Source organism: Mauremys reevesii, linkage group 5, assembly GCF_016161935.1.
Source record: "Mauremys reevesii isolate NIE-2019 linkage group 5, ASM1616193v1, whole genome shotgun sequence".
NCBI lineage: Eukaryota > Metazoa > Chordata > Testudines > Geoemydidae > Mauremys > Mauremys reevesii.
Window position 1 is genome coordinate 60,678,685 of NC_052627.1, and position 25,543 is coordinate 60,704,227.

The 25,543-nt window shown below is 39.0% G+C and overlaps 1 protein-coding gene and 1 pseudogene across 6 annotated transcripts in view; one reads left to right on the plus strand and one right to left on the minus strand.

The window, feature by feature from the left end:
• Nucleotides 1–25,543, plus strand: part of LOC120406932 — a 106,365-nt gene that overhangs the window by 54,581 nt on the left and 26,241 nt on the right. For all 6 annotated transcript variants that reach the window (XM_039542157.1, XM_039542159.1, XM_039542160.1 and 3 more), the window contains 2 exons: nt 15,835–15,874; nt 16,858–16,909. In XM_039542157.1, coding sequence (XP_039398091.1) covers nt 15,835–15,874; nt 16,858–16,909 — 92 coding nt within the window. The remainder of the gene's footprint in view (nt 1–15,834; nt 15,875–16,857; nt 16,910–25,543) is intronic.
• LOC120406092 lies at nt 21,538–25,028 on the minus strand (annotated as a pseudogene).

The following is a 25,543-nucleotide window of genomic DNA, read 5'->3' on the forward strand; positions in this document are numbered from 1 at the left end:
AATTAAGCAGGGCTGCATAATGGTTCCAACCATGTTCAGTCTCTGCTATGCAGCAGTGTTGGATGATGCTACAAAAGACCTGAATGCCAGTTTCAGGATACATTTCTGATCCTCTGGAAAATTATTCAACCTGAACAGGCTGCGATCTTTTATGAAGCTCTTTGAGTTCTTTTGTTCATGAGCTGCCATGTGCCACTGACTGCTCTAGAGGCACATATTCAAGAAGAGATGCAATTGATTATGGAAAGATTTATAGTCTGGAAAAAGGTACAGGCTGACAATCAGTCAGAAAGATAGAAGTCATTTATCAACCTGCTCCATGGAAACCCTACAGAAAACCACATGTCACCATCAGCAACACAGCAGAAGTCTGCAACAGTATTGAGCTATCTTGGTAGCACATTGTCGAATGATACTACTATAGACAAGAAGCTGACAGGTTGCATCAACAGAACCAGTTCATCATTTGGCAGACTGGTAGCAATATGGTATTAAGCTTCAAATAAAGCTGAAAGGTTTATAAAACAGTTCTATTGTCCAGTTTCTTGGATGGGTGCAAGACTTGGACCTGCTACAGGCATCACATCAAGCTTCTAGATAAGGTCAATTTCTGACATCTGCCTGCCATACTCATCATCAAATGGTGGGATAAAGTTACCAGTAATGGGGCTCTGAAACAGTCATTTCACAGGGACTGAAGCCATCACAATGACATTGAGCTGGTCATGTGTTGAGGATGGATGACACCAGAATGCCAAATCAATTGCCGTACAGTGAGCTGAAAGTAGATAACTGCATAGGAGATGGCCAGAAGAAATGCTTCAAGGACACACTGAAGCGTAATTTGAAGCAGTGCTACGTTGATGCCAGCTGCTGGGAGTTGTTAGCAACAGAGATCACACTGATGAGCAGCAGTCAATGATGGGGTTACTCAGTTCGAAATTAATCACCGTATGGATCTTGAGGCACTGAGGCTGAATTGTAAACAGTAGCGGATTCAGCAGGCACAGACTGATCCCTTCTTTGTATCAAGCTACATACACACTCAGTGTGGGAAAGGACTGCCACTTACGCATTGGCCTTTTCAGCCACGATTGTACTCACAAGACATGATGCTTGTCATCAGCATCTTTTGATGAAGGACAACAACTGCTACCAACACTTTGGCAATTGAAAACGTCTCCATGGGCGTTTAAGCCACTATAAAGCCTATTCCACAAGAAGACATTTTTGGCAGCTCAGAAGGAAGATTCAGATATTGCTAAAATTCTTCACTTTAAGTCTTTGGGGCACACATCTAATAACCAAAAGGAAAAAGGAGAATGTGGTAAGATCTCCACTTGATGTGTGAATGGTATTGAGTTCATTTGGATAAACTAGGAATGTCTTTTATTTAGGGCTCTCTATTAATCGCAGTTAACGCCTGCAATTAACTGAAAACAAAATTAACAAAGGCTCACTCAGATGAAGGGAATTATGTAAAAAAATAATAATTCTACATTTGTAAGTTCGACTTTCATGATAGACATTGCACTACAGTACTTGTATAAGATGAATTGAAATACTATTTGTTTCTTTTTACAGTGCAATATTTGTAATAAAAATAATGTAAAGTGAGCACTGTACACTTTGTATTCTGTTGTAATTGAAATCAATATATTTGAAAATATAGAAAACATCCAAAAATATTTAAATAGTATCTCTTATTAACAATGTGATTAAAACTGTGATTAATTTTTTTTAATAGCTTGACAGCCCTATTTTTATATCCTGACCTTATCGCCTTCCTAGTGTGTTGTTCCCACTTGGCACATCTAAACTTACTCTGTAAGCTCTCTGGGGCAGGGACCATGTCTTTCTGTTTCTACTGTAAATAGTCTAAAACATTTGGATGCTGTAAAGATAATTAATTATTGGTTTTGCATCTATTATCTGATTTATTTATTTTTAATCTAATGGAAGGTTTTACCATTTAGAGTTTCTACTGTGGTTTGGGTTTGCTTAGTGGTCACCAGTATGTGTACAGTAGTGATATCTATTTGGAAGTAGGTGAAAACTTTTTCATATTTCTTTGTGTATATTTGTGTAAAGACTATTGCTTGGGCAAGGCACGGCACATCTTCAGAATTATCACTTCCAGATTTGATTTATTTAAGATGTGCTCTATATTTCTGTTGTTGTTTTTGTTAATGGTGCATTATGACCATCTGGTAAGACTGCAAAGCAATTAATTGTTTAACTGCAGCTAAGAACAAGACGTCACTGTGTTAGAAAAAGACTTGCTTTAGGGCATGTGTTAATATTCATGACTAGGGCTCGTAGGCACTATAGTAATACAAATAATATACTCTATACTATGCTAGTTTAGGCAATCCAATATGATTTGGGGTCTTTTTTAAATGTTTGCAACACTGGAATAAATGGCTGAAAAAATCTTTTCAATGCAAAATATTTTTTAAGATGATGACACTCTATTAAATTTATATAGGAATGTTCAAGTTGGTAGAGGATTTTAATTTCTGTCTTTTGATTTGCAATTGGTTACATAATTGTATATGATTTGTGCCTTTAAAAGGCAGGTGTGCTGGGCATTGGGTAGACCTAAGCAGCAATTAGTGTAGCTGTTATTGTTTACTTGAGAGGTTTCTGGTCCTAGGCATTGTAATTCACTTACAAAGAGGCTCAGACTCCAGAATCTAAGCGTTTGGTTGCAAAGATAGGGCCATTTGCAAAATTTGAATCTATATCCAGATTTGAAACATTTTCAAAATATGGGTGTGTTTAGATCCACAGTTTTGGCTTGATGCCACTTTCAAATTAACTATTTCCTTGATGAGGATGTACATTTATATTCCACTCTCCTGTGTAGATACTATGTTCTTGAAAACACTCTGATTTTAAGTTTTTAGATACCTAAAGGAGAGCTGTTATCTTAGGACCTAGACCTCGGATTTCCAATCATTCACCTGCCTAACTCCAGTTGTTTGTTGCTGATAACCATTTCAATCAAATAGAATTCTAGTAAATAAATGTTTTATTTAATGATTTTTAAAATGTTATAATTTATGATGCCTGCACAGCTTTGCAGGGAAAAATAGAGGGTGTTTCAGCCCAATTTAGTAGATTGAAAAAAATGATTAGTCTCAAAATACAAAAACTCTAAAGCAGGGGTAGGCAACCTGATTTTCAGTGGCACTCACACTGCCTGGGTCCTGGCCACTGGTCCAAGGGGCTCTGCATTTTATTTAATTTTAAATTAAGCTTCTTAAACATTTTAAAAACCTTATTTACTTTACATACAAGAATAGTTTAGTTATATATTATAGACTTCTAGAAAGAGACCTTCTAAAAACGTTAAAATATATTACTGGCACGCAAAACCTTAAATTAGAGTGAATAAATGAAGACTCAGCACACCACTTCTGAAAGGTGGCTGACCCCTGCTCTAAAGCATCAACCATTTTCAAGGGGCTGTTTTAGAATAGCTGGGTGGAAAAAAAGAGACTCAGGAAGAACTTTGAGTGTCATATTCATAGAGGTAATGTTGGAATCTTAGGAGTGCTTGAAAATAAAGCAAAGGAGTGATATTTCAGCCTTCACAGGAAAAATCTCTTACCTGCACTCTACTGAACTTTGATATCAAAAGAGAACCGGTATCTGAAGAGGGACAGGACTTTATTCCTTTAAGTAGCAGAGACAAGCAATGGGTTATTGTGCTATCCAGTCTGCGGAAACAGGGCAACAATTTAAATGCAGCATGTGATAAGACAAACTAATAAAGATTTAAAGTCCATTAGTGAAATCCTGGTCCCATTGAAGTCAATGCGAGTTTTGTCATTGACTCCAGTGGAGGAAAGGATTTCACCCCATATATTAAACCCAGACTAGAATCCTGTGATATAAACCAAGTGAAGGAAACTTAGTCTTATATGACAGGAGGAGGAGTAATGGCTACAGTAATACTGCCAAACAAATGATATATTTTCTAGATGACAGGTCTACAGAAAGATTACTGTAAAAGGTAACAAATAAGAATGCTTTGGGGCCAAAATGAATAAAAGGTTATATTATTAAACTCAAAGGTGATTTGGTCTGAATTGAAGCGTTTCTTCCTGTTTCTTTTTCACATTTATAGGAGACATAGAGAGAGTGTACTGATTTACTCTGTACCAGATGTTCAAAAGGAATAGTAATTGGAAAAGTGTTTTTTTTTCTTATTATTTCCAACTGCTTAGCAGGTTGACATTACATTATATTGTGTGTGTGTGTGTGCACGCACTTGTGTGCCTAATTAATACTTTTTACTTATAGAACCTTTCATCACAAATGCTTAGTTGCAAACAAACTAAGCATTGCAACATCTGATGAGACAGGGAAGTGTTATTTTGGCGTATAGATGGTTTTCTCAGCTAATACAGAGAATCCGTGCTAGAATGAGGAATAGAAATCAGAATTATAGATTCCCATTCCTCTTTCCTAACACTAGACTGGTTGTGCTTCTTATTCGAGATAACACAGTGGTGAGAGTAGTATAAATTCTAGGCAGTGCAGCCTAGTTAAAGTTGCCCAACTTTTAATTTAGGACTCTCTTCAATTTTTTTATAAATTTGTCAAATGTGTAAACCACTCAGGTCAAAATTTTCAAAGCTGGGTATTTGCCTATGGCTGAATTTTTGGGGGAAGTTTGAGGTCAAGATTAGGGGAAAATTCATTGTATTATCTATTTTTAAAAATTCTTACAACAAGTTTGTTGAGATGCTCCAAAGCCTTCATGTTCTGGAGCACGGACTTAGAATTTGGCAGTGGGATCTCCCTAGTGTTGGCAATGTGCTTTTTGCTGCCTGTGGAAATTTCACTCTGTTTAGTTCTGGTGTTTCCTAATTTTTGAGTGCTTGATTTTGCTACCTTCACATTCTTGCAGTATTTTTGGATGTAGTACACAGCTACACATTGACTTAGGGGGACAATAAAAATATGGATAGTCATAATAGAGAGAACCACTGTACTTTCCAATCAGTAAGTGATTATTGAAATAAACTTTTTCTTCTCTGGTGGTTTACATTGTTTGTTTGAAAATCAGTATAGAGAGACTTTAAAATAAGACAGGTGTGCCATAAGTAGTTATGCTGATTTGGAACGGAGACTGGAATTCCATAGCAAAAACCAGTGTCTGAGAAGAAGCTATAGGAATGTTGCCTGTGTGTTGGAATTTGCTTGTGTATGTGTTCCTATGCTTTATAATAAATAAAAGGTGTTAGATCTGTCAAAGATAATGTTGGGAGAGCAGCACCTTTTAAAAATGTATACCTCCATAATGAAAAGCGAGTGAGTTAAAATCCACAGAGCTAATTCCTAACATATTCTTCCTAATCTTTATTTTTAAAGCCTAATGTTTCTTTAAAGAGAGTGTTTGCAGATGCAAACATCCTTTATCAGTAATGCTACCTAAATACAAGTTGTCATTGTCAAAATTAAATTTGAGATTCTTTCTGAGTTTAGTGAAAAGTTTGAAATTATAATCTGTGGATAAGTGATATATTGAAGAAGTTAGACACTGGTTTGTTACTCCTTTTTCTCTGTTGAAAAGGAAACTTCTTTATTGCACTCTTTAGTTGAGCATTAGTTTAGTTTGCCAGTTTATACACTGGCTCAAATTTGATTTGAATGAGGCTGATCTTATTGAGATTAAAAGGCTGCGGTCAAATAAAATGTTGTTTATAAAGACAAAACCAATGCCCTTATCTACATATGACTATTAACACCCGAGATTATTAAACCTGAAAGAATTTTTTTTAAACCCTGCCTTACTTTTTACCATGTGTTCTCTGGTTATTCCTTTTTTTCCTCTGCTTTTTAAATTAAGAGACCAGTAAATTTATTTTTTTTAAATAATTTCTATCAACTTCACTTACTTGTCTTCATGTATTTAAATACAGTATTGTAATATTTGGGTTACAAAAAAGGCAGGGGGATGTTAAAAAACAAAGAATGTTTTCACTAAATATTTTACATTTCATCTAAATATTTCTAGTATTAGTTTCTTTTTACAAAACAAAATATTTTTGAATTTCAAAACTATATAGTGGTTTTTCCCAGTAGAGAGCCTCTGCTAAGACTGCAATGGGAATTAAGCATGTACTTAAAGTTAAGCTAAGCTTAAGCACATGCTTAAGCTCTCTTCCTGAACAGGGATTCTTTTCTGAATTGAGATCTTAAGTAGCTTCTTAGTGATTCTTCCAGTGTTAGTTGAATTCCTGGGTGGCCTAGGGGCATAGTGTTTTAAGATGAAACTATAAAGCCAAAAATTTAAATATAGCCACAGATTTTTCAATCTAACAGATATTTTGCACGTGCAAAAATGTGTAATTTGATGGCTATCCAGCAGTAGGAAAAAGATGCAGTTTGCAAGTACATATCAGAGTTTTGATGCACATGGAAATTTAGTGATGACATTATTAGAGGCTAGGATCATAGATTCATAAATTTTAAAGCCTGAATGGCTAATGGCCATCTGGCCTGATCTTCCAAACACAGGCCATAGAAATTCGCCCAGTAATTATGGAACTGAGAACAATAGCTTTTATTTGAGACCTCTGAGACCTCTGTTAAAAGGAAAAAGACAGGTTTTTAGTATTAATTGAAAATGTCATCATAGTGATTTTAAGTCAGACCATTAACAGTTAAATAATTGTTGTAGTTGATTTGGGTTTTATTTGTTTAGTTTTTTAGTCTGAATTGTTTTCTTGTTCATATACTAGCACTAACAAAATGGCACTATAGAGTTCTTAAGAGTGTCGGTAAGGCACATTGTTGTATGCAGTGTTGTGGTAGCCGTGTTGGTCCCAGGATATTAGCTAGACAAGGTGGGTGAGGGAATATCTTTTATTGTACCAACTTCTATTGGTGAGAGCAACAATTTTTCACACTTATACAGGCTCTTCTTAAGGTTTTGTGGTTTAATAAGAGTTCAGTAGCTTAGAAATATTTTACTAATAGCAAAAAATCAAGTGCTGACCCTTATTTCACATTAAAGTGACCGGAGTTTGACACCAAAATGACAGCTGGTTAATACAGCTTGAGATTTCAAAGTGCTTGAGTATATGTAAATATTATGACTGATCTCATAAGTGTGTTGGAAGACACTTCAAGAAATGTCCTAGTTGTAAGTTTACTCCAGTCCCCATGTTGGTTAGAGGATAATATCCCACAGGATGTTTTATCTGCTGAATGTAGAGGAAATGAATAGAACAATTAAGAACATATAATTGATCTCAATAAACAAAGATTATACTTATGTGCTGTACAGTATTATTATAACATAAGTGCTGTTCACTGCAGAACACAGGATTTCAGATTCCTGTAGCTTAGTATTTTAAAAAGATAATGCATCAAAACCAGTTTGTTACAAAGGAATGTCAGTCCCCAAAATATGCTGCAAGTTCATTGGTAACATTTGGTTCAGCCCCTTCGCTTCCAAGGGAAATATGAAGGAGGAAGAATGTCAGATCAAAAAAAGGTAAGTCAGCATGGCAAGAGTCATAGCTACATTGTGAGACCCTTTGAAGTTTCAATCTGCTATGAAATATTAACTGTTCAAAGCATTGTTTCTGTATATAACTATTTTTAGCCTTAAAGCATTTTACAAAATAATCTAACACCCACCATTTAAGTATTGCAAAATGCCTTATTCTGTTGCAAAATACAGATTTGCACAAAATATAAATTGATATTTATGTAGTCATTAATAACCAAGGCTTATATACTGACAAAGTAAATTAAAGAGGGTAGAAACTTAAGGCAATAAGCCAAAATCAGACAGATGAGATGTTGCTTTTTAGGTACGGCTGGAATAGATTAAGATATTGAGACAGAGTTTGTTGAGGGGTTGTTATCTAGAAAAGGGACAGTATTGGCTTCAGTTTCCATCAATAAGTGGAAAGATGGATGAGAAAATTGAAAGTAGGCTAGAGGGAGTGATGAAGCCAGTGGATAAGGTGAGATTGTGTAAGGAATTGAACAAACATAAGCAAATAAAGAACTATATTCTTTAGAGAGTATGAAATTCCATGAAGGTCAATATGGACCGAAGGTCAACAATTTCAAATCTGGATGCCTAAAGTTAGGTGCCTAAATCAATACTGAGGCACCTAAATATAAGTACCCTGATATTCGAAGCTGCTGTACACCTGCAGCTCCTACTAACTTCAGTGGGATTTGTGAGTGCGTGACATTTCTGAAAACATGCAATTTATAGATTAATAAATATAGATTTAGGAGCCTAACTTGTCTGAAACTTATGGCCAAAGTGAACTGATCTCAGTGGGTTTTCAAGACAATGTTGTTAATTATTTTCTAGGTATGCTGGAGTTTGGTTCAAAGAAATTTAGGGAAACCAACAAATAGAGAATTGCAGTAATTGAAATGGGCAGGAATGTGGACACGGGAAAGTATGTCGGCTAATGTAAAGATAAGGTCAGGTACGGACATTATTGCATACATTGATATGGTGGGAAGAAGTCAAGAAGGACACTGAGTTTCTCTATCATTTGGCAAGTAAGAAATTGGAATTAGTGAAGTGGGTTATGGAGAGGAAGAGCACTCTACTTTTGTCTCTGATTTTTTCTCCTCTCCTTCCCCACACAGAGGAAAGGGCTTTTCCCATCACCTTATTCCCTAGACCTGGGCCTGAGTAGATGACCCCCATCTCCAGGATATAAAGCCCTAATGGCTTCCCTTCCCCCCAGCCACATGGTCTCTGGGAAGAAAAACTGGACTACCAGGACAGACACAGTCCTGAGAGTAAAGGACACTGTTCCCCAAAGTAGAGCATAAGGCCCAGATGGGGCCATACCTTTATCTTCAGAACCCCTTGGATTACAAGTGGTGTTGGCAACAGACTCAGCTTTTGTCAGTTTGAACTTTGGACATACTGTTCTGACTAGTTCTTTGCTATGAGCCCTTCTCATTTCTGTTCCTCTCCAAATTTCCTTCCTCCTCTGCCCCTTGCCTACTTGCACTTCCCTCCTTTCCCCCCCCCTCAATGTACCAAAACCTTTTCCTTCCTACCTTTTCCCCTGCTGACACACTCCCTTGCTACTGCTTCTACAATATGGGAAGGAGTACATGACATTTGCTAACCATCTCTCGGCTTCTCTGTTGTATCTAGAGTTGGGTAAAGAACAGTCATTCCATTTGAAACTTGGTTTTGTACTGAATTAGAACAAAAAGCAATTTTTTTTGAAATTCTCCAAGAAATGGAATTAACTGTTCTGTGCTCAGCCGTGCTGGGAACCCTGGCTCTGGGTCAGTCTACCAGTGGCCTGCCAGGGAGCCTGGAACAACTGAGCAACTGGGAAGCTCTGACTGGCTCTCTATATCCTTTTTCTATATTTTTTTTTTTTTTAAGATAAGGTCTTTGGAAGGAGGACAGACTGTTCCCATGTGTTTAAGTGCTCGCTCAATGAGATCTTAATCCTGATTGCAGTGGGTGCTGCTGCAATTCAAATAATGAATCATTAGTCATAAACCATTATCTGTTTAGGCTTCTCACCCTAATAATTATAATCTAATCTTTTATTTAAATATTGGTTTATATGTAAAGTAAATTATAGTTAAATTCTTCCAGGTAAATACTCATTAATGTTAGTATAAATAATGGCTATGGAGAACCCAGGATTAAAATAAATGAATCTTTAAAATCTGGATTTGTAGATTTGCTCTGCAGTTATATTCTACAATGTCTACTGAGACAGGCCTGATCAGGGCCAGCTCCAGACCCCAGCGCGCCAAGTGCACGCTTGGGGCGGCATTTTGCTGGCAGGGCGGCAGCCGGCTCCAGCGGACCTTCCGCAGTCATGCCTGCGGGAGGTCCACCGAAGCCGCGGGAGCAGTGGACCTCCCGCAGGCATGACTGCGGAGGGTTCGCTGGTCCCGCAGCTCCGGTGGACCTCCTGCAGACATGCCTGCGGAGGGTCCGCTGGTCCCGCGGCTCGGGTGGACCTCCCGTAGGCATGCCAGCGGATGCTCCACCGGAACCGCGGGACCAGCGGAACCTCCGCAGGCATGTCTGCAAGAGGTCTCCCGGAGCCGCGGGACCGGCGACCGCCAGAGCGCGCCCCGCGGCATGCCACCCTGCTTGGGGCGGCGGGATTCCCCTGGGCCTGATGATAGAGAAAGATGTAGGGTGTAGGTTGGACCTTGTAAAACCAGTGTAGCAAACAGCTTTGGAATAGCAGGAGCTCTTAGCTCCAAAGTGTGAGCATACTTTGTTGCTCTTTGGTCAGTTATTCTCTTGATAATGGTTAGAGAACTGCTTGGTTATAGGAAGCCAAATGAAATTGTGTGAGAGCATGCTAGTGAAAAGTTTTCTTTGTAGACTTTTCAGGAAGTTAACATTGATTTCAGAGCAAAATCTGGTATCCTTAATTAAAAATTATCCTTCCAGGAAGTTGTCCATATGACAATCCACAGATAGGTTGATGAAGTTAGTTAATTTAAACTGTGCATTGTGTAGAGATTATTAAATGCAGATAGCTCTCAAACACAAGTGATATTCTTGCCATCTTGAAAAAGCCTTAACCAAGTGTTGTGCAGTAACATAACTGTCCTTCTTCTATATTGTAAGCGTGATTACAATAGCCAGTCACTGCTTTTGGCAGAACATAGGACAAATAGATGTACAGAACTGTATCTAAATTGGATCGTCCAAACAAGCTTAAATATAATATGAGTAAGAAACTGCTTCACATGCTGCCTGATAATTCTACTTCTTTGTGCAATATACTTTAAATTCATTTCAGAGGGGTAGCTGTGTTAATCTGTATCAGCAAAAACAATGAGGAGTCCTTGTGGCACCTTAGAGACTAACAAATTTATTTGGGCATAAACTTTTGTGGCTAGAACCCACTTCATCTGATGCATGGAGTGAAAAATGCAGTAGGCAGGTATAAATATACAGCACATGAAAAGATGGGAGTTGCCTTACCCAAGTGGAGGGTCAGTGCTAACAAGGCCAATTCAATTAGGGTGGATGTGGCCCATTCCCAACAGTTGACAAGAAGGGGTGAATATCAACAGAGTTGAATTGGCCTCGTTAGCACTGATGACTCCCCCCATACATATTTTTAAATTCATTTTTAGTGAAGATATAATACATATTTTTAATAAAACTGAAACCAGTGCTGAGCCCCTCCGTCCAGCCTTTCCAGTCACTTATGCATGCTGCCCCCAAAGGTCCACCTCACCATGGGCTCTGTAGTTTATAGTTAATTTGGAGCTATACCTATCTCATAGAACTGGAAGGGACCCCGAAAGGTCATTGAGTCCAGTCCCCTGCCTTCACTAACAGGACCAAGTACTGATTTTGCTCCCCATCCCTAAGTGACCCTCTCAAGGACTGAACCCACAACCCTGGGTTTAGCAGGCCAATGCTCAAACCACTGAACTATCCCTCCCCTTAGTTGAGGACTGCATGGCAGGTAAAGTAGGGAACACAAGTTTCATACACAAGTTTCTTCAGCACAGTACATTTTACCTTTAAAGCATACAAATCTTTAAGAAAAACTACAAAAGCCTAAATGCTCTGTCTCCTATGTTTATGTTCACTTCTTGTGAGTCTTAGACCAGTCAGTGTGTCAGGCAAGTAGGGCTTCCTGCCTCCTGCAGTTCTTCTGTTGGCAGGTGATGGTCAGACAGTGAAAAAGAGAGTCTAGAGCAAATCCTGCCTTTAAATAAGGATTCTGTCCCCTTTGCCATGTGACCAACTGATCAACTGCAGCTAGTTAGCCAGGAAGTCCAAGCTTCCATAGAGTCTGAACTGCAAAAACCCCTTTCATCCAGCCCAGCTCTTCTCTGGCAAAACCAGGGGTGAACCTCTTGACTGGGAAACAATTACAGTTGATGACTCCTGTGTTAGCCCTTCAGAGAGGTGTCAGGAATTGTAAGCTGTCCCTTTGGTCTGTTTTTTGTAGCACTAGGCAGCTAGTTATATACTCAAAATGTAGGTCACATTCTTCAAAATGACAGTTGCATTGTCATTTGCAGATTACAATTTAATATAGACATATATCCATCTGCTACAACATGCTCCTTAGCTATCTAATATAAATAAATAGGAAGTAGAGTCTTCGAAGAAATACACGAAAGATAATGCATTTGAGTCAAAATTAAAATACTCAGATGAGTTTTATTCAAAGTACACCAAATTTGAAGTTTGTGAAAACAAATGAGTGGCTGCTGCTGAGCTGCTTTTAGTCAAATTTCCACAACAGGTTTTGCAAGTTAAAATGCACTACGCATCACGCGATGACTCTTTAGTATTATGAATAGGTAAAGAGATTTGATTTCTTGCCTCTTCCCTGAATTATCTCTAAGTCAGGGGTGAGGCGCTTCTTAAAAAATCAGTTTTACTGTATTAATCAAGTGCTGATCAGACTGGGTATTACATACAGTGTAGTTACAACAAAGACTTTATCACTGAGAACCATTAAACTGCCATCCTTTGAACAGACTTTTGTGAAACAGGTGAATTCAATTCTGAACTGAGCTGTGTTTATTGCAAATAAGGTTTCATGATTTCTTGAAGCGATTGTAGAACTGTAGAAAAGACCTTTCCTATTTCCACAGGAAATACGTGCATCCTCCCTCTGTGCTGAGAGGGAGGGGCTGGGATTGGTGCCAGCAGCAACATGAGCACTTGAATGGTGGCCATTTTACTCCAGCTCAAGCACATTATCTGGACACACCAAGGAAGCACAGAGGGCAGCTTCTCAGCACTCAGAGCTGCCAGCTGCACCCTGAGCCTGTTTTACTTGGCATTTCCCCCACACCAACATATATACCTCTACCCTGATATAACGCGACCCGATATAACATGAATTCGGATATAATGCGGTAAAGCAGCATTTCGGTGGGGCGAGGCTGTGTGCTCCGGTGGATCAAAGCAAGTTCGGTATAACGCAGTTTCACCTATAACGCGGAAAGATTTTTTGGATCTCAAGGACAGTGTTATATCGGGGCAGAGGTGTATCTGGAAACATGGCTACTGAACATGTTAATGGGAATGGTACTAAAGAGCCCCTGGATACTTCTGCTACATTTGCCCATTCTAAGTGTTTCCAGATTTTGCTTGATGCTGGTTTACAACTGCAAGTTGCTGAAAAACTAGATGGGGTTTACCTTGTGGGGCTAGTTGCACACAGTGATCTAGATAAAAGACCTATTGACATTGTAAAGGAATTTAACAAAGAAGGTCTGTTGGCAGCGCTTCAACACTTTAAAGACCCTAAAGTCTCACATGTTCAGAACAATAGTGCTTTTTTTATGTCAAGACAACACATGCAGAGAGATAAACAGGAGACCAAGGTGGCAGAGTAGTATAGAGCAAGGTGAAGAAAAAGTTAAGGTACTCTTGAAAGGAACAGGTTACACATTGATGTAACTAGTGGATACAGAGGAAGCATGGTGGTCTCTCCTCCAGAACGTGTGTACTCGGGACAATATCTTTTTGTCAGTACAGAGATTTTTGTCCAGGAATATTCCAAGAGATTTACTTGAGGATGAGCTTGTTCCATATTTGAGAAAGCTGATCCTGTCTGGGATCAGCACTTCATGATGGGTCAGTTAATGGGTCTAAATATAGGATATATTTTTGTCACTATGCGCTAAAGAGGCAGCTCAGGAGGCTGCTAAATCAAACTGTATTTGTAACGGAATCATCAGGTGTGTTTCTGTTGGGGTCCTACAGGAATTGGTTCTTGGCCCCCCAGCTATTTAACATTTTTATCAATGACCTGGAAAAAAACCAAAATCATCACTGATAAAGGTTGCAGATGACTCAGTTCGGAGTGACTTGTAAATATGAAGAGTACTGGTAACTGATGTAAAGTAATCTGGATTGTTTGGCAAGCTGGGTAGAAGCAAACAATATGCATTTTACTGTGGCCAAATGTAAAGTTATACATCTAGGAAAAAATAACTTAGGCCATACTTATAGGATAGGGGAGTCTACCTTGGGAAGCAATGACTGTGAAAAAGACTTGAGGGTCCTTGTGGATAATCAGCTGAGCATGAGGTCCCAGTGCTATGCTGTGGCCGAAAGAGTTAGTGTGATCCTTGCATGTATAAACTGGGGAATCCTGAGTAGAAGTGAGAAGGTAATGTTACTTGTATATGTGGCACTGGTGCGACTGCTGCTGGAATACTGTGTTTAGTTCTCGTATGCACAGTTCTAGATGGCTATTGATAAATGGAGAGAGTTCAGAGAAAAGCCACAAGAATAACTAGCAGATAGGAAAACTTGCCTTAGATTGAGCTCCTGGAGTTTATCACTATGTTTAGTTTAACCAAGAGAAGGATAAGGGGTGATTTGATCAGTCTGTAAGTACCTACATGGGGAGCAAAACTGATAATGGGTTGTTCAATGTAGCAGACAAAAATATAACAAAATCCAATGGCTGGAAGTTGAAGCTAGACACATTGACTAGAAATAAGGCACAATTTTTGACAGGAATGGTTACCAAGACTTGTGGTGGATTCTGCATCACTGGCAATTTTTAAATTTAAGATTGGATGTTTTCCTGAAACACTGTAATTCAAACATGAATTCATGGATGTCCTGTGGCCAGTATTATATAGGATATCAGGTTAGATGATTGCTGTACTCCTTTCTAGCATAGTAATCTTGGAATCCATGAATTCTTACTCGTAAATATAATTGAGGGATGCCATTAGGGATGGCATTGTCACAGGCCTCCTAAATCATAACCACATAGAAATCAACTTCAGCTAATGTGCTAGAAGTAAGTGAAGTTCCAAACTGAAAGCTTAGCTGTCTAAAAATGGTGTACTAGCTTTCTTTTGGAAGCAACTAGAGATTTGAAAGGTGCTCAGATGTCTCTACTGTTCTTCAGAGGATGCTGTTATGTAAAGACTATGTTGAAATATACTGCTGCATGCCTTTGAAATTAATCTACCAAAGCACATGTTGCTTTTCACAGTTCTTTAAAGGTATGTCTACGCTGCAGCCGGGAGCAAGCCTCTGAGCCCAGGTAGGCAGATTTGTGCTAGTAGGGCTTGCACTAGCACACTAAAAGTAATTGTGTGGCCATTGGGACATAGATGGAGGCTCAGGCTAGACACCCAAGCTCGGACCCACCCTACCCGCTGCACCTAATATCTACCCTGCTATATTTAACATGTTAGCATGAGTCCAGGCTGGGAAGCTTGCTCCCAGCTGCAGTGCAGACATACTTTAAGGACTCTACTTACTAATGCTTTACTGATTGATTTCTAGGTAAAAACTAACCAGTAAAGCATTTCCCTGTGGCATATGACTATAATTTACCAATGCTATGTATGCACGATGTCAGTCATTCAAAAAATAAATAGCAAAAGTTTATTCACAATTCTATAATCATTTTCATAAAAAGGATAACAATTATTTGCATTAAACAATCTACAGTTTGGTTCAAAATTGTCTGTCTTTTTAACAAATAATTTGTTCCTTTTCTATCAAATGTATATATGTTTTGGTTTTGAAAATAAATTCATATTTATGATTAGGGACTTTCATGAATGTTTGTAAACCATTTCAGATGTTTTATGAAAATTGCAATTTCTTTCATCAATTTCATAAAAACATTTTTGTTTCATATGTCTGGTGTAACACACATTTCAGTCATTATATTTCTAGGGAGTTATTACACACAATCTCCCGAGAATTTTGTAAGAGGAAATCATAGGAAGGGTTCAGGGTGTAGTAATATCTGAATTACAGTTGTTTGGGGAAAAAATCTATTAAGAAATTAACCTGTTTTATTTTGTTTCCATTTTTAGCACCTGGTCTTACTGCAGTTGTTGGAGGACGTCCAAGAGTGTAAGTTCACTTCTGATCTTCCCTTGTTTTACTGTGTGCATATAGTATCCTTTTTTAAAAAAAAAAGTCCAGTTGTGTCTTGTGTTATGTCTACTACTAGTCACAAGATAACAGTCATACTGCAAAATTCTTGTTAAATTAGCAGACTTCTCTATGTGGTTGTTGGTCACACCATATTTACCTCAGGTGAGACTCTATCCAGGGTCTTAGTGGCAACATCTATACTAGGTGAGCCATAAGGAAAACTGTGCTAACTTTGTTTCAGCTGGAATTGGCTCTTTAACCAGCTAAGAACTGCACTTAGATCATTTATGCTTACAAAACAGTCTCCTTTTGCAATCATAAGTTGAAAGCTATGAAGTAGATTAGCTTTAGAGTAATTGTGAGCATCCCTATAAACTGGTTTTGGATCAGTATTTTTTTCATATTTAAAACTCTGTTGATGACTTAAATCTTTGTTTTAAATGTACAAACTCACACTTCTGCTCTCACTCATGAGAACAGTTACTTCTAACTGTGAACAGTCACAGTAGAAACGCCTCAGAAAGGTCAGGGTACTCTGATTGAGTACTATCTTTAACTATCATAAATATACTCTGAGCATATATTTGTGTCAGTTTTCTCTAACCACCTGCAAAATACAATACCATATTGGACAGATATTCAGAAGGTACATGAATTTTGATTGGTCATCCTTGGTTTTATAAGCATATTAATGATACCATTTAAAGCTGCCTTGCCCCTTTTCCATCCCTTTTTTATTTCACTTTCTTAATAAGAAATAAGGCATTTCAGTCATTATATTTCTAGGGAGTTACTACGCTTTTCAGATACACCAAAATAGCTCAGAAAAGCATTTCTGATCATGACTTTTAATTCCTATACTGTGGATTTTCAAATGCCGAATGTTCTTAAAGATGAATAATCTGACATTGCATTTGTTTCTATTTATATTCATTATATCTGTTGCTTTGTATGTCCAGGTCTCCAGTTCTGAAACCATTTTTCTTCCTTTATCCCAAAAGAAATGTCAAGGTAAGAGCTTAAGGGTGTGATCCTGTTCTCGTTGAAGTTGATGGAAGGATAATATTGATTGCATTGGGAACAGAATCAGGCCTTAAAGCTGCAAAATCTATTAGTGAGTTTTATGAAAAGTATATTTTTCTAAAAGCAGCAAAGAGTCCTGTGGCACCTTATAGACTAACAGATGTTTTGGAGCATGAGCTTTATAAAAAGTGTTATAGCCATCTATCATAGATTAATTTTAAAATACTTCCTTTCTAGTAATTACTGAAACACTAGATTACTCCCAATAGATTTCTAGGACTCCTGTCTTTGCATATACACTTTAATGTAAAGAGAGTTTATGAGAGAGACAATTAAAAATATTACCTCATTTACCTTGTGTGTGTCATATCCTGGGACCAACATGGCTACAACAACACTGCAAACATTATAGTTTATAAATACTACAATATATTAACTTAAATTAGCGGTCTTGTTGTGAAGGCAGTGAACTGGGAATCAGGAGATTTGGATTCTAATCCTCTGTGACCTTGGGTAAATCTTTTAATCTCCTTGGGTCTGATTCTACTTTTATTAATACTGGTGCAAGTCAGGAGTGACTGCTGAAATCAATAGAGCTACACTGATGTAAAACTTGTGTAAGTGAGAGAAGAATCAGGTCCTTTGTGTTTCAGTTCCTCATCTGTAAAAATGGGAATTGTAATTCTCTACCTCATAGGGGCATTGTAAGACTAAAATAATGAATGTGAGAAACTCACTACTGTAGTATCTGAGTGGAGGAGTTCCATAGAAATATCTATGAATAAAGATCAAACTATGTCCTATAGGACAAGTTTAGTTCACAATATGAGTTTTCTTCAGCCTGCCTGTGGAGTTCATGTTCAGGTGACTGGACAGCATGATCTGAAGAATTACAGCGGGGATGGGCATGTCTACACTAGAGGTGGAGGTAGACATACTTACACTAATTTCTCATCTTAGGTAGATATATTTGCACTAACTTCAGTCAAGCTAGCATACTAAAAGTAGAAGTGTACCCATTGTAGTGCAAGCGGTAAGAGTGGCTAGTTGACCAATTACATACTTAGGGTTTCAGACAGGATTGTACTTGGGATGGCTAGTCAATCCCACCTGTAATGTCACCATGGCTATACTTCTGTTTTTAGTGCTCTAACTCAATCAGAGTTAGCACAAGTATGTCTATACAAGCTGGAAATTACCCCTTTAGCTCATATGTTGACATACTTGATGTGATGTAGCCCGACATCTTTTTTTGTTATGCTTGCACTTCCATGCAGTAGATTCAGGTCTTTGTGAGAGCAGCTGGAACAGGAGATTAGTCTTTTTGTGACTATAGTGTACTTATTCTTCTGAGAAAGTGTGGGTGTCATTGCTCTTCAGATAGGAACTAGTTCCTTTATCCTGTGGAGACTGAAGACCAAACTGCATATATACCCTTCCTCCTCCTGATCATTTATTTGACTTGCTCCTTACATTTTGGCTGTTTCTTAAATTTCATAATACGGCATCCTAAGTGAAATTGCAGCTGATACAAAAGCTTCTTGGCCTATCCAAATATCATGAGGTAGACCAACATATATTGACCTTTGGCTAGAGTTTAAGCGCCACAGTGATGGTCTTCTAAATTGTGTGAAGATGGGAAAGCTAGAGGAGATGGGCAAAGGCAGGAAATGAAAGAAGTAAAAGCAAACTAGAAATTGTGAAAGACAGTACACCTTTAGCAGAACAATTGAATTAATATTTTTACAGGATTTGCTGAAAGCTTAAAAAAAAATCTTGCCATGGTAAAAATATTTTTCTTTAATAGAAGAAAAATGCCTTTTTCTAAATGGTTACAAGGCAAATCTAACACTGCAAAGATGACAACAAAGTGTCAGGTTCGTGGTCCTGATCCAGGTGTAACTGAGGAGACTGTTATGTGCAAATAATCTGAAAGAATGTAAGCAACTAACACAAGGACTGCATCTGTGAGTTTAGACAGTGCTTTGCACAATAGGGCCCAGATTCTCATTGGGGTTTTGGCGGGTATTGCTGCAATGTAAAATTAATAGTAATTAAAATACGGTAAGCAATTTTTGAAGTGCAGTAACAGAAAAAGGAGCTGTTTGTCACATTTGTTCACTATATGAATTATGATGTGATCTGATAAACAGTAGTTCAGTACAATACATGCCTCTACTAGAGATTAAATTTTAAATGACTATCTATACAGCCTAAGGTATTTTATCAAATATCTTGTCGTTGCCAAATCTGATGTACAATAGACCTTAGCCTATTACTGTTTAAATTGATCAGATTAAACCTAAAATAATTATTTTCCAGGCTTGGTAAAATGCCTATTGAGATTAAATAGTAACCTAATCTAAGGGTACGTCTACACTTACCTGCCGGTTCGACGCGGAGAGTTCGACTTTTTGGAGTTCGAACTATCGCGTCTGATCTAGACGCGATAGTTTGAACTCCGGAAGCGCCGCGGTCGACTCCGGTACTCCACCTCGGCAGAAGGAGTTGGCGGAGTCGACGGGGGAGCCGCGGAGTTCGACCCCGCCGCGTCTGGACGGGTGAGTAGGTCGAACTAGGGTACTTCGAATTCAGCTACGCTATTCACATAGCTGAATTTGCGTACCCTAATTCGAACCCCCTTCTTAGTGTAGACCAGGCCTAAGTCTACACATGGCATTTAAAGTGGAAAAAGTCCCTTCTTTGCGCAAAAACTATGGGAGCGTCTACACTTGCCAATGACTTTTTGCAGTGAAACTTAGAAGTTTCACCGCAAAAAAACCCCCCACCTCCCCAAGAGGCATACAGCTCTTACCGGTGATGCTTTTGCGGTGATGTGCAAGCAAAACCACGTTCTTCCTGTTTACACAGCTTTTGACTTCAGGAGGATATCCCACAGTGCCTAGGTGACCACTCTAGTCAGCAGCTCTGCTGCTCTGTTTCCAGGTAAACAGACATCCACCCCTCCCCCTGTAACGCCCCGGGAACTTTGAAACTCACCTTCCTGTTTTCTTGGCAAGTGCTCACTTATCTGGCCAGGTAACAATGCCTGCTCCAGGGAGCAAACAATCCCCTGCTTGGAGCAATGGTGAGCTACTGGAGCTGATCAGTGTTTGAGGAGAGGAGTCTGTGCAGGGACCCAGGATGCCCCTCGATCACCCACTCCCCCCAAGACCCATCCTCAAACTGGAGAGAGCTGCACTGTGGGATAGCTGCCCTAGAGCACTGCTCTCATCAGTGATGGAAGTGCTGCTAATGTAAACACTCTCTGACGCCTGAGGAATTAAGTGAGTAAACAAACCAGCGCTTTACTTTCACCGGTTACAGCGCAAAAATTCTGCAGGTATAGACATAGCCTAGCAGAGAAGGAAAAGCAACAGCTTTCTACTTCCTCTGCCCTCAAACAGAGCACCTCAAAAACCTTACTCATTCAGCCTCATCTCGTGTACATTCTCTATTTGATACATTGATAGGTTTAATTAACAATTAAATTATATGTGACCTACCATCATTAGAGGGTGTCATTACATAAATACTGTAAATTCTTTGATTAAGAATCTGGAGCCATGCATCAACAGTAATGGTCTACATGTAGACTGTAGTGCAGGTATGGGATGGATTAACTGCTTACAATGTAGGAGTTCACTTAGGGAGAGTCTGACTCCCATTCAGATAAACATACTTCAGCATTTGCCCTAAAAAGAAAAGTATTACTTAAGGAGATTTTTGAATGTTTTAATGTTGCTACAATAAATTCTCTTGCTTTGTGCTCAGTAAATTAGTTTTTGTTTCCTTTTTTGGTGAAAAATGAGGATTCTTGTTTTGTTTATTTCTCCGCTCATATACAATTGTTCCAACTGAACAGACAGCATTTATGGCTTTATAGCTGAAAAAGTTACTTAACTTTTGTTAAAAGGTGGCCTTATTTGAATACATTAATTAAAAAAAAACCTGAAAGCATTTGTCAACCTAACTTGAAAAAGAACTCACCAAAATCCCAGCAAAAATATCTAAGGCAAGAATAGTTTTTTCCAGAATATTTTATTACTTATAATCTCTTCACGTAAGCTTTAGAGATCTTGTTAAAAGTTCACAAATTGTGTATGCTGCTCCAAACTGACTACTGCTTACCAGGCAATATACTCTCATGCTCTTCAGACCAACATGAGGAGTTCTTTTGTGACATATTTCAACAAGAGAAATGGATAACGTTAACTGGTGTGCCCTAGCAATTTTTTTTTCAGTCTGAACGTGGTTAGTCTCCAACTAGACCAGCGTTTCCTGAACTTTTTTTCGCCACAGAACACTTTTTAGCCTATTATGGAACACTTATAATATTATTTTGTAGTCATTTGGTTTTCAAATAAAAAAATTGCGTAATTTATGCTCAAATATATTTTCTTTTATAAAACAAAGCAAAAATACAAATTTAAAATAACTTGAACTAACAATTTCTAACTGGAAAATGCGTATAAAGTAGTACAAAAATCAGGTGCAAGAGTCAAAATTAAAACAGTGTTCTGCTTAAAAACTTTTTTTATATATACACAAAAACCAAACAAATTGGATTTTTACTAGGAAAAACTATTTTTATAAACAGAAATACAAATTTGGATTTAATGGGATTGGTGTTTCTGTGTTTTTCTATCACAAATTCGCTTAATATTAGGAATAATACTGGAAAGTTGAATTGTAATGTCAGGCGCAGCATCAAGTCTGTTCCTATATTTGGTTTTTGTTGCAGTATAATACGAAAATCCCATCTCACACAAATAAGTTGTAGCAAAAGGAAGGAGCACTCGAACTGCACGTTTAGCCACATTAAGGTACTCTTTTTTATTAGGCTGCTCAAAAAAGTATTCAGCGGAAGATCCTTAAACTTTTGTTTCAAATCAGAGTCAGAAATTAAGTCAATTAGGCTTTCATAATCGTGTGCAGTAAAGCTGACTGGTTTGGCTGTAATTACAAACGGATTTCGAACCCAAGCGTTATCATCAGTAGTTGTAGGAAAATATTCGAATAAAGAGGCCTGCAAGTCATGTAAGTGCTGTAAAATGGTGCTGGAAACGTCTTCATGGACTGTAGAATATATTTCAGTCAGAAATTCATGTACTGTAGGGAAGCAGTCGAAGTTATTCTGTTCTACAGAAGATGCCCAGAATTCCAGTTTCTTTTTTAATGACAAAATTTTATCCATTGTAGTAACATTCTTTCCTTGCAGCGACAGATTAATTTAATTTAATTTTGCAAAAATATCTACAAGATACACAAGTCTCATTAGCCATGAGGAATTTGTCAGACAGTCATTAAATTTTTGTCCTGAATTATCTGAAGTGAAGAATACCAGTAGTTCACTACGAAGCTCAAAAAGCCTCACAAGCACTTTTCCCCTGGATAGCCACGTCACTTCCGTATGTAAAAGAAGCACTTTGTGCTGACTACCCATTTCCTCACACAAAATTTTAAATAACCTGGATTGAAGTGGTCAAGATTTGACAAAATTCATAACTTGTACTGCATCATCGAGCACAATTTCCATATATGCTGGTATTTTTTTTAACTGCAAGTGCTTGTCTGTGTAGAACACAATGGCTCTTAGTGTTTTCTGGTGCCACACTTGTGATTTGCATTACAGCTCCTGATCATCGCCTGAGCACTGTCAGTACATACATCAATACATTTTCCCCAACTAATTTCATGCTTTCTGATAAAATTGTTGATGCAGTTGAATATTTCTTCTCCAGTTGTGTTGCTTTGCAGAGATTCACATAAGAGCAGGTCCTCTTCAATAATATTATTAAATCTATATCAGATTTACTAATACTAGTACTACTAGCACAGCAAGTCCTGAAACGTCAGTGGACTCATCTAGCTGCAATGAATACTCATGGCAAATTTTCAGTCGGCAAACTAGCTCTTTTTCTATGTCATTGGCAAGATCTTTAATACGGTGTGCAATAGTATTATTTGACAACTGTACAGCATCAATTTTTTTACTAGACTGCTCGCTCAACAGGCACGTTACAGTATCTTTCGCGCAAGGCTTGATAAGCATTTCTCCAATAGTGTGAGCTTCTCCAGCAAGCGCTATACGGTAACTTACTTGATAAGATGCCTCTGTTGCACTTTCGTTGTCTGTTTTAGCAATTTTAATCATCAAATGTTTACAATTTCCAAGTGAATCACGCTTCCTCTTGAAAAAAATTATATCTTTGTCTTTGTATTCAGCATGCTTGGTTTCCAAATGCCTACGAAGTTTAGCAGTAGCCAATGAACTGTTTGCTAGTATTTTGCTGCACATGACACACTGCGCATCAGGAACATCTTTATTTCCAACACACGTAAAACCAAGACAAATAACTTTCATCATACTTTTGTTTCGGTCTTTTAACACCTGCTGCTTCTTGTTTTTTGATATACTTCAGTGGAAATTCTTTCACCTTGGATAACTCACTAGTACTAACAGATTTTTCAGCAACAAAAGACTGCGATTGTTCATCCTCACTTTGAAGTGTCTCAATATTTTGCTTGTTTATTTTGGCCACAGTTGGGAGTACCAGAAGAACTCGCTTTTCGATCCAAAGTTCCTTCTTTTAGCAACAATTCCATGGTGATTAGGTTTAGTAACAATATTTAGAAGTACTGATTTTTGTCAAATTTTGTTTGTCACAAATATTTATATTGTTTTGAGCAAAGCTAGTTTAGTTGTGCTTACCGCATACATGGTAAAGACCCACAGGTTTGAACGTGTTGAGTGAATATGTTATATTCAACATGGCGTAAAGAGAATGGTATGTGCATACCACTGCAGTTCACGCAGCCTCGAGCAGAAGAGGTACAACGTCACTAACTGAAATGTGCCCGAAAGAGGTAGATGTCAACATGCTTGCATACCACGTTCTCTTTACGCCATGATATTCAATATGAGATCTATCAATAACCCGAAAAAAGAGTTTTATGTTAATTATAGTCACTCAAAGAGTTGTAAACTACGCTTCAAATATGCCAAATTTAAAATTAAAAATAATTTAAAGACCCTTTCTAGAGAGTGTCCTTCTAGAGAGTACCCACTTGCATCCGAAGAAGTGGGTATTCACCCACGAAAGCTCATGCTGCAAAACGTCTGTTAGTCTATAAGGTGCCACAGGATTCTTTGCTGCTTTTACAGAACCAGACTAACACGGCTACCCCTCTGATACCTTCTAGAGAGTAGGAAGCCATCCACGTGCCGAGCCTACCTAGTGAAGTGGTCCAGGTTCTCCAGGTTGGGGGGCGAGCAGGGTACTTCCCCAATGGCTGCCCCACTCCAACTTATCCTTGAGTACCTCCTTCACCTTAGAACTCAGGGCCTGGCGCCTTCCTCCGTCAGGGTGCACCTGGCTGCTATTTCAGCGTTCCATCCGCCAGTCCAGGTTTCTCCCATGCCATGACCGGGCATTTCCTCAAGGGGCTAGACCGGTCCTTTCTGTATGTTAGAACCCCTGTTCCTCAGTGGGATCTAAACTTGGTGTTATCCTGCCTCACGGGGCCCCCGTTCGAACCCCTGGCCACATGCTCATGGTCTCACTTTTCATGGAAGGTAGCCTTCCTTGTGGCTATCACGTCAGCCCAGCGGGTATCGGAGCTCAGGGCCCTGACCTGTGACCCGCCCCCCACACACGGTCTTTCACAAGGACAAGGTACAGCTCCGCCCACACCCTGCATTCCTCCCTAAGGTGGTCTCCGCCTTTCACATGGGCCAGGACATCTTTCTGCCTGTCCTCTGCCCCAAACCTCATGTCTCTAACGAGGAACGCCGCCTCCATACGCTCAATGTGCGCAGGGCACTGCCTTTGTATCTAGATCGGACTAAGCCATTCCGCAGGTCCTTGCAACTCTTTGTTGCTTCAGCTGAGCGCATGAAGGGTCAACCGATTTCCACCCAGAGGCTTTCCTGGTGGATTACATTGTGCATCCATACATGCTACGACCTAGCAGGGGTTCCCTCACCACCTATCATGAGGGTGCACTCGACAAGGGCTCAGGCCTCATCAGCTGTCTTTGTGGCCCATGTCCCTATCCAGGACATCTGTATAGCCACTACCTGGTCCTCAGTACACACGTTCATGTCGCACTATGCGATTGTCTCCCATGCCAAGGATGACGCTTGTTTCGGTAGAGCTGTGCTTCAGTCAGGGAATCTGTAAACTCCTACCCACCTCCATCAGACATAGCTTGCAATCACCTACTGTGGAATACACATGAGCAAGCACTCGAAGAAGAAAGGACAGTTACCTGTTCCATAACTGGCATTCTTCGAGATGTGTTGCTCATGTCTATTCCACGTCCTGCCCTCCTTCCCCTCTGTCGGAGTTGGTCCGGCAAGAAGGAACTGAGGGTGAGGGGAGCACATAGCTCCCCTTATAGCACGCTATGGAGGTGCCACTCCAGGGGTCACAGCAGCACTCCCCCTATGGGTACTGCTAAGGGAAAAACTTCCGGCACCAGTGTACGTGGTGAGCACGCACACCTACTGTGGAATAGACATAAGCAGCACATCTCAAAGAATGCCAGTTACAGAACAGGTAACTGTCTTTTCCAGGAAGAAATCGATTACTATATTATATTGCAGAATATGGAGGA